Source organism: Sinocyclocheilus grahami, unplaced genomic scaffold (genome assembly GCF_001515645.1).
Source record: "Sinocyclocheilus grahami isolate Dianchi unplaced genomic scaffold, SAMN03320097.WGS_v1.1 scaffold858.1, whole genome shotgun sequence".
Lineage (NCBI taxonomy): Eukaryota > Metazoa > Chordata > Actinopteri > Cypriniformes > Cyprinidae > Sinocyclocheilus > Sinocyclocheilus grahami.
In genome coordinates, this window is record NW_015506037.1 from 531,140 (window position 1) to 539,765 (window position 8,626).

Genomic DNA, 8,626 nt, shown 5'->3' on the forward strand with positions numbered 1-8,626 from the left:
TCCAACTTGCCTCAACACACCTGCCTTTAAGCTTCTAGTATGCTTAGTAAGAGCTTGATTAGCTGGTTCAGGTGTGTTTAATCGGGGTTGGAGCTAAACTCTTCAAGACACCAGCCCTCCAAGACCGAGTTTGGGCAGCCCTGATGTATATGCTTTTATTTATAACTTTTTTTAATTAACTGTTTTTTTCCCCCAAAGCATTGTTAGATGCCAGTGTTTCCTGTAGTTATGCGAAGATTTGGTTTCAAAACTATTTCTTATGATTTTAAATCTGCATTGAACTTCAGATCAATCTCAAAGTAAAAGGCGGTATTAAAGTCTGATAATTTTTTTTATCATCATCTTAATTAAAGTGATGAAGGATTCTGAAAGTCTGTCAGTAATCAGTGTTGAGTGCTACTGGCTATGTTTACATGCACAATTTTTGGTTCAATCAGACTGAATTCATTCCGATTGATGAATCTGAATGTAGTGTTTACATGAACACTAAATAAAGTGATCGGGTTGATGTGTGCGTTTATACGTCACAAGCATCAAATCGGAATAGATTTTTTTTGACATGCGCACACTGCACAAATATAGAGTTTCTCAACTGTTTGCACATAATAACCACTCTCCTACACAGTTTCTTTATTTGTATTTAACAGCAGAATTCATATGTATCCATTTATGGATAAATATACATATAAACCGCTGTGCGGTGCTGCTCATATTTATCACGTAGTAATGGGTTGCCTGTGGATGAGAATCCAAAACAAGGACTGGTGGGAAGTTGTCCTGCTCCACTTCACAGTTGCCGAGTGAAAGGAGAGTTTTTTAATGACAGGACACTTTCATTCCGATCGAGCTCAGTCGGATCGATTAAGGAGTTTACATGAAGGTTTTTCAGTCCGATTGAGCCGTCAATCTGATTACAAACGGATTATTTGGTTGCATGTAAACGTAGCCACTGTAAGGTTATCCCTGCATCCTTTAAATGTTTCAAAATGATTAAAAGTTGAAAATAATAATTCGAAATTTAGTGAAGTAATCAAAAGTAATCAGTTACATTACTTTAATAAAGTAATTGAAAAAGTTACACTACTATTACATTTTAAATAGTGTAACTTGTAATCTGTAACCTATTACATTTCCAAAGTAACCTGCCCAACACTGGTCTTCAGTCAGCGCATTCTGAACTCGTTCGTGCTAATACCGGTAATCTTCATTCTGCATTCACACACAGCATCATTCCGGCAATTTACTGGTAATGTTACAACTTCTCAAACCTGTAAATTGCCGGAACGAATTTACCGGTATTTTTAAAAAGGTCCTGCTCACACATGATCTCTTTACGGCAATTTACCGGTAATTTTCCAGTAAAGTCTGTATGTGTGAAAGGGGCTTAAGTGTGCTCCTTCCGCCTGAACAGTCTCTTGAAAGCTTGCTTGAAGTCCTCGTTGAAGCTAGTGTACAGTAGCGGGTTAATGAGCGAGTTGGTGTATCCCAGCCAGGTGAGCGCATCGGACACCTGAGGTGAGGGGTTGGGCACATTCAATCCCACCAGCAGCTCTTTCAGGAAGAACGGGAGCCAGCACAGGATAAAGGCTCCCAGGATGAGCCCCAGAATCCGAGCCGCCTTCCTCTCCCGAGACGTGCAGATCTGGTTCCTCTCGTCCTCGCGTCCAGCGAGCGGCGCGCGGACGGCGGCGTGGTTGCGGTCGAACTCCGCGGTGTGGTCAGAGGTGGAGACGTCCGAACGTCCGAGGGCGTGCTTGACGCGGCAGTGGTGCAGCGAGTTGGTGCTGTCGGTGCTGCGGCTGCTGAAGTGGCGTGAGGAGCCGCGCTTCTGGTACAGCGTCTTGGCGGCGCTGTAAATCCGGGAGTACAGGATGAGGATGAGAGTCATGGGGATGTAGAAAGCACCGAATGTGGAATAGATGGTGTAGCCCACGTGGTCGTGCTCGATGATGCACTGCTGCGGGCCTGTCCCGTCCCCACGCTGCCTCCAGAACAGAGGCGGAATGGAGATGAAGATGGAGAATGTATATGCTTTTATTTATAACTTTTTTTAATTAACTGTTTTTTTCCCCCAAAGCATTGTTAGATGCCAGTGTTTCCTGTAGTTATGCGAAGATTTGGTTTCAAAACTATTTCTTATGATTTTAAATCTGCATTGAACTTCAGATCAATCTCAAAGTAAAAGGCGGTATTAAAGTCTGATAATTTTTTTTATCATCATCTTAATTAAAGTGATGAAGGATTCTGAAAGTCTGTCAGTAATCAGTGTTGAGTGCTACTGGCTATGTTTACATGCACAATTTTTGGTTCAATCAGACTGAATTCATTCCGATTGATGAATCTGAATGTAGTGTTTACATGAACACTAAATAAAGTGATCGGGTTGATGTGTGCGTTTATACGTCACAAGCATCAAATCGGAATAGATTTTTTTTGACATGCGCACACTGCACAAATATAGAGTTTCTCAACTGTTTGCACATAATAACCACTCTCCTACACAGTTTCTTTATTTGTATTTAACAGCAGAATTCATATGTATCCATTTATGGATAAATATACATATAAACCGCTGTGTGGTGCTGCTCATATTTATCACGTAGTAATGGGTTGCCTGTGGATGAGAATCCAAAACAAGGACTGGTGGGAAGTTGTCCTGCTCCACTTCACAGTTGCCGAGTGAAAGGAGAGTTTTTTAATGACAGGACACTTTCATTCCGATCGAGCTCAGTCGGATCGATTAAGGAGTTTACATGAAGGTTTTTCAGTCCGATTGAGCCGTCAATCTGATTACAAACGGATTATTTGGTTGCATGTAAACGTAGCCACTGTAAGGTTATCCCTGCATCCTTTAAATGTTTCAAAATGATTAAAAGTTGAAAATAATAATTCGAAATTTAGTGAAGTAATCAAAAGTAATCAGTTACATTACTTTAATAAAGTAATTGAAAAAGTTACACTACTATTACATTTTAAATAGTGTAACTTGTAATCTGTAACCTATTACATTTCCAAAGTAACCTGCCCAACACTGGTCTTCAGTCAGCGCATTCTGAACTCGTTCGTGCTAATACCGGTAATCTTCATTCTGCATTCACACACAGCATCATTCCGGCAATTTACTGGTAATGTTACAACTTCTCAAACCTGTAAATTGCCGGAACGAATTTACCGGTATTTTTAAAAAGGTCCTGCTCACACATGATCTCTTTACGGCAATTTACCGGTAATTTTCCAGTAAAGTCTGTATGTGTGAAAGGGGCTTAAGTGTGCTCCTTCCGCCTGAACAGTCTCTTGAAAGCTTGCTTGAAGTCCTCGTTGAAGCTAGTGTACAGTAGCGGGTTAATGAGCGAGTTGGTGTATCCCAGCCAGGTGAGCGCATCGGACACCTGAGGTGAGGGGTTGGGCACATTCAATCCCACCAGCAGCTCTTTCAGGAAGAACGGGAGCCAGCACAGGATAAAGGCTCCCAGGATGAGCCCCAGAATCCGAGCCGCCTTCCTCTCCCGAGACGTGCAGATCTGGTTCCTCTCGTCCAGCTCCGTGTCGAGCGGCGCGCGGACGGCGGCGTGGTTGCGGTCGAACTCCGCGGTGTGGTCAGAGGTGGAGACGTCCGAGATGCAGAAGGCGTGCTTGACGCGGCAGTGGTGCAGCGAGTTGGTGCTGTCGGTGCTGCGGCTGCTGAAGTGGCGTGAGGAGCCGCGCTTCTGGTACAGCGTCTTGGCGGCGCTGTAAATCCGGGAGTACAGGATGAGGATGAGAGTCATGGGGATGTAGAAAGCACCGAATGTGGAATAGATGGTGTAGCCCACGTGGTCGTGCTCGATGATGCACTGCTGCGGGCCTGTCCCGTCCCCACGCTGCCTCCAGAACAGAGGCGGAATGGAGATGAAGATGGAGATGAGCCAGACAATGGCCACCATGATGCCGGCGCGCCGGGCCGTCCTCTTGCGGGCGTACTCGATGGCTTTAGTGATGGCCCAGTAGCGGTCAAGCGCGATCACGCACAGGTGCAGGATGGAGCAGGTGCAGCAGGTCATGTCGATGCTCAGCCACGCCTCGCACACGAATGGCCCCAGCAGCCAGGTCTCCGTGGTGATGTAGAGGATGCTGATGGGCATCACCAGCACGGCCACCAGGAAATCAGTGGCGGCCAGGGAGCAGATGAGGTAGTTTGCAGGGAGGTGGAGCTTCCTGGTGGTGCAGATGGCTGCGATGACAGCGCCGTTCATCATGGCCGTCAGCAGCGTCACCAGCGCCAGCAGAGCCACCACGGCCAGCCGCTCCGCCAGCAGCTCCACGCCGAAGGCCGATCCTGGGGTGGCGGTGGTGTTGGTGGCGTTGGCCGGAGCGCCCAGGGTACCCTCCATCTCCATCCCTCAGTTTGGAGGATCCCTCTGCCCAGGACTAAAGCCCAAAAGACTTGCGTGCTGGATCAGTGACGGCCTGTCAGAGACACAGTTAACATGCCGTTTATGTTAAATTATGTCAAGTTATTTAAAAGGATTACTAATGACTAGGGTTGCTGCAAAAAGGTGGAAAATTTCCAGTAAATTTCGGAAACATTCCAGAAATTTTGGAAACTTTCCAGGATTTTTAAAAAATTTTCCAAAAATGTCCCACCCCTTTGCAACCCTAACTAATGACTTAACATTTCTAGAGCATGCAGACACAGTGGCATTTAAATTCACAGCTGGCAAACTGGGCATAACTGTCTATGCAGTAGAAACATGAAAACATTTTGAAATCGGTGCTACTTGACTAGAGAAAACAGAAAAAGGCCTTGACGTTTGCTTTTGCCAAAAGCTTTAACACACTTTAATGCACTTTAGAATTTTAGTGCTGCCCCTCTGTCAATCCCACTGTCTGTAGTTCCATCTGTAGTTTAAACAAAAGCCCCGAAGCTGTCAAAAGTCAGTGGACTGGCAGATTTTTGCTGACAAATAATCATGTATACCTGTGTCTAGGTGCAGGTAAGATGGAGAAAGAGTACACATTGTTTGTTTGCTTATACGTCCGACATTGTAACAGTTTAAAGTTAGTTGAAAATCTCAGGCAATAACAACTAAAATTTGACCAAAGTGTTTAACAGTAATAGAAATACAGAAATAGAAATACAGAAACAACAATATTCAAAACAAAGCAAAGCACAGTACGGGAGATTGCATTCTGCTGAAGTGGCGTGAGGAGCCGCGCTTCTGGTACAGCGTCTTGGCGGCGCTGTAAATCCGGGAGTACAGGATGAGGATGAGAGTCATGGGGATGTAGAAAGCACCGAATGTGGAATAGATGGTGTAGCCCACGTGGTCGTGCTCGATGATGCACTGCTGCGGGCCTGTCCCGTCCCCACGCTGCCTCCAGAACAGAGGCGGAATGGAGATGAAGATGGAGATGAGCCAGACAATGGCCACCATGATGCCGGCGCGCCGGGCCGTCCTCTTGCGGGCGTACTCGATGGCTTTAGTGATGGCCCAGTAGCGGTCAAGCGCGATCACGCACAGGTGCAGGATGGAGCAGGTGCAGCAGGTCATGTCGATGCTCAGCCACGCCTCGCACACGAATGGCCCCAGCAGCCAGGTCTCCGTGGTGATGTAGAGGATGCTGATGGGCATCACCAGCACGGCCACCAGGAAATCAGTGGCGGCCAGGGAGCAGATGAGGTAGTTTGCAGGGAGGTGGAGCTTCCTGGTGGTGCAGATGGCTGCGATGACAGCGCCGTTCATCATGGCCGTCAGCAGCGTCACCAGCGCCAGCAGAGCCACCACGGCCAGCCGCTCCGCCAGCAGCTCCACGCCGAAGGCCGATCCTGGGGTGGCGGTGGTGTTGGTGGCGTTGGCCGGAGCGCCCAGGGTACCCTCCATCTCCATCCCTCAGTTTGGAGGATCCCTCTGCCCAGGACTAAAGCCCAAAAGACTTGCGTGCTGGATCAGTGACGGCCTGTCAGAGACACAGTTAACATGCCGTTTATGTTAAATTATGTCAAGTTATTTAAAAGGATTACTAATGACTAGGGTTGCTGCAAAAAGGTGGAAAATTTCCAGTAAATTTCGGAAACATTCCAGAAATTTTGGAAACTTTCCAGGATTTTTAAAAAATTTTCCAAAAATGTCCCACCCCTTTGCAACCCTAACTAATGACTTAACATTTCTAGAGCATGCAGACACAGTGGCATTTAAATTCACAGCTGGCAAACTGGGCATAACTGTCTATGCAGTAGAAACATGAAAACATTTTGAAATCGGTGCTACTTGACTAGAGAAAACAGAAAAAGGCCTTGACGTTTGCTTTTGCCAAAAGCTTTAACACACTTTAATGCACTTTAGAATTTTAGTGCTGCCCCTCTGTCAATCCCACTGTCTGTAGTTCCATCTGTAGTTTAAACAAAAGCCCCGAAGCTGTCAAAAGTCAGTGGACTGGCAGATTTTTGCTGACAAATAATCATGTATACCTGTGTCTAGGTGCAGGTAAGATGGAGAAAGAGTACACATTGTTTGTTTGCTTATACGTCCGACATTGTAACAGTTTAAAGTTAGTTGAAAATCTCAGGCAATAACAACTAAAATTTGACCAAAGTGTTTAACAGTAATAGAAATACAGAAATAGAAATACAGAAACAACAATATTCAAAACAAAGCAAAGCACAGTACGGGAGATTGCATTCATTTTTATGATACATTATAAACCAAGGAAAACACATGAGTTTTAGCAAAGATTTAAAATCAGAAAGTGTTTGAGCCTTTAACACACAGTGGAAGACTGTTACACAGTTTAGGGCCGACAACAGAAAAAGCTTGATACTCTTGCCATTTTTAATGGTTTATAAAATAAAGATAACCGTTCCGGATTAAGATTTTGGATATTATACCAATCAGGGGGACAAAACACAACAATCTCTGTTTTGGATTAATTTAAGTTAAAGGGGTCTTATGATGCTATTTTAAAGCTCATTATTTTGTGTATTTGGTGTAACAGAATATGTTGACATGCTTTAATGTTCTGCTCTGATTGGCCAGCTGACCCAGTGCATTGTGATTGGCCGAACACCACAAGCACTCGTCGGAAATGTAACGGCCCTTACCATAATCGCGAGCGTCAGCTTTCAAAGTAAATATCAAGACAGTTAATAATGTGGTTAGTTTTACCATCAGTTCAAGCCCGAAGGGCAACAGAGTCGTGTGACAGACACAGTGATGAAGCAGTACACAAGCTGCCGTTAAGACAGCTGACGTGCTATGATTTCTGACAGACAGTTCACTCTCCTGTGATGTGACCCTGTTCTCCTCACTCACACACACACACACACTCTCACACACACGACGCGTTACTCTGCGCTGCGCAAAACTCTTTTAGAAATAGCCTTTGTGCACAGCCAGCCTTGTACTCTTCTAGGTTCATAAAATACATTGCACAAATTCGAACATCTGGGTTGTGCTGTTGTTGTAAATAAATCTTAACCAATGATTCCTAATTAATCTACTTCCGGAAGGCCAAATAAAGTGCTTTTGCTTTCGCACTGAAACACAGCGTCTCCCTGACATGCTGCTTCAACACTGCTGCTGTTCCTGAAACCACGCCTTCTTTCTTTGCGTGCACATTTGGGCACATTATGCTAATATTTCCACATAGTGAGGTAGACATGTGGGGGCGTGTTAGAACGAGGCGTTTTAGGTAGGTGTGGCTGACTCTTAACTTTTATAAAGAATATCTCTTTGGATTTGAGACTTTAGTCTTTGCAACTTTACAGATCTTCTTTATGCACCAAGAGCTTGTAACACTCCAAAGAGAAAGGGAAACTTGAAATCACATCATATGACCCCTTTAAGAACATTTAGTGACATCTAAAGTTTTAAATCAGTTAAGCAAGCCAAAACAAATCAGTGTATCATTCGTTCATTTGTTTTTTTATTTAATATTGAAAGTTGAAAAATGAGAAAACTGCCTTTTTTCCAAAAAACAAAAAACGAGATTTTCGTTTTTCGTTCAGGGGTAGAAAAATTTATAAACAGCTTGACTATTTGATTTCTACATGTGGGCGGGAATTAAACGCCCCTTTCTGCTGATTTAATCCGTGTATCATTCGATCATTTGTTTTTTGATTTAATATTGAAAGTAGAAAAATGAGAAAAAGGCTCCTTTTTCGTTTTTTTCCAAAAGATGAAAAAACGAAAATTCAGCTTAAATTTTCGTTTTTCGTTCATGGGTGGAAAAATGAATAAACAGCTTGAATACTCGATTTCTACACGTGGGCGGGAATTAAACGTCCCTTTCTGCTGATTGGTCAGCCGAAGATCAAACCGTGCCATCATCAGTTCTTCTGCAGTATCATGCAGCAGAATAATAGTCCTCCACTGCTGCAGTTGTACGGATTAATAACCCATTTTATTGCAACTACATTTAATATTTTTCTCATCAAACAGGCTAATGAATAGCTCGACACAACTCGTACCGGGGCAGAGTCTAGACAGGTCTTTCTTCTGTGTAGACCAGCGGTTCTTAAAGTGATGGGGGTCCAAGAAATAATTAGCTATAGCCTAAAGTATTTCCAGACTGTAAAGTCGCTTTTTTATCATGATACATAGGCCTACTGTGATTTATTCCAAAGTGACTTATATGATGCATTTAACGT

General features: G+C 44.1%; 3 protein-coding genes across 3 annotated transcripts; all 3 read right to left on the bottom strand.

Moving 5' to 3' along the window:
* Positions 1 to 1,384: 1,384 nt before the first annotated feature.
* Positions 1,385 to 3,087, bottom strand: LOC107563136 (5-hydroxytryptamine receptor 1E-like). The gene is made up of 2 exons (XM_016247924.1): positions 3,075 to 3,087; positions 1,385 to 2,031 (listed from the first exon to the last, which is right to left on the bottom strand). The coding sequence occupies exons 1-2, from the start codon at positions 3,085 to 3,087 to the stop codon at positions 1,385 to 1,387; spliced, it is 660 nt and encodes a 219-aa protein (XP_016103410.1).
* A 176-nt stretch (positions 3,088 to 3,263) lies between these two features.
* LOC107563157 (5-hydroxytryptamine receptor 1E-like) lies at positions 3,264 to 4,376 on the bottom strand. Its single transcript, XM_016247953.1, has one exon. It carries the CDS (start codon positions 4,374 to 4,376, stop codon positions 3,264 to 3,266), a length of 1,113 nt encoding a protein of 370 aa, XP_016103439.1.
* A 756-nt stretch (positions 4,377 to 5,132) lies between these two features.
* On the bottom strand, positions 5,133 to 5,867 carry LOC107563137 (5-hydroxytryptamine receptor 1E-like). Its single transcript, XM_016247927.1, has one exon. The coding sequence runs from the start codon at positions 5,865 to 5,867 to the stop codon at positions 5,133 to 5,135; it is 735 nt and encodes a 244-aa protein (XP_016103413.1).
* Between the last annotated feature and the right edge of the window lie 2,759 nt (positions 5,868 to 8,626).

Bases quoted from the DNA above. Each gene is read 5' to 3' on its own strand.
- LOC107563157 (XM_016247953.1), bottom strand. From the start codon at position 4,376: ATGGAGATGGAGGGTACCCTGGGCGCTCCGGCCAACGCCACCAACACC.
- LOC107563137 (XM_016247927.1), bottom strand. From the start codon at position 5,867: ATGGAGATGGAGGGTACCCTGGGCGCTCCGGCCAACGCCACCAACACC.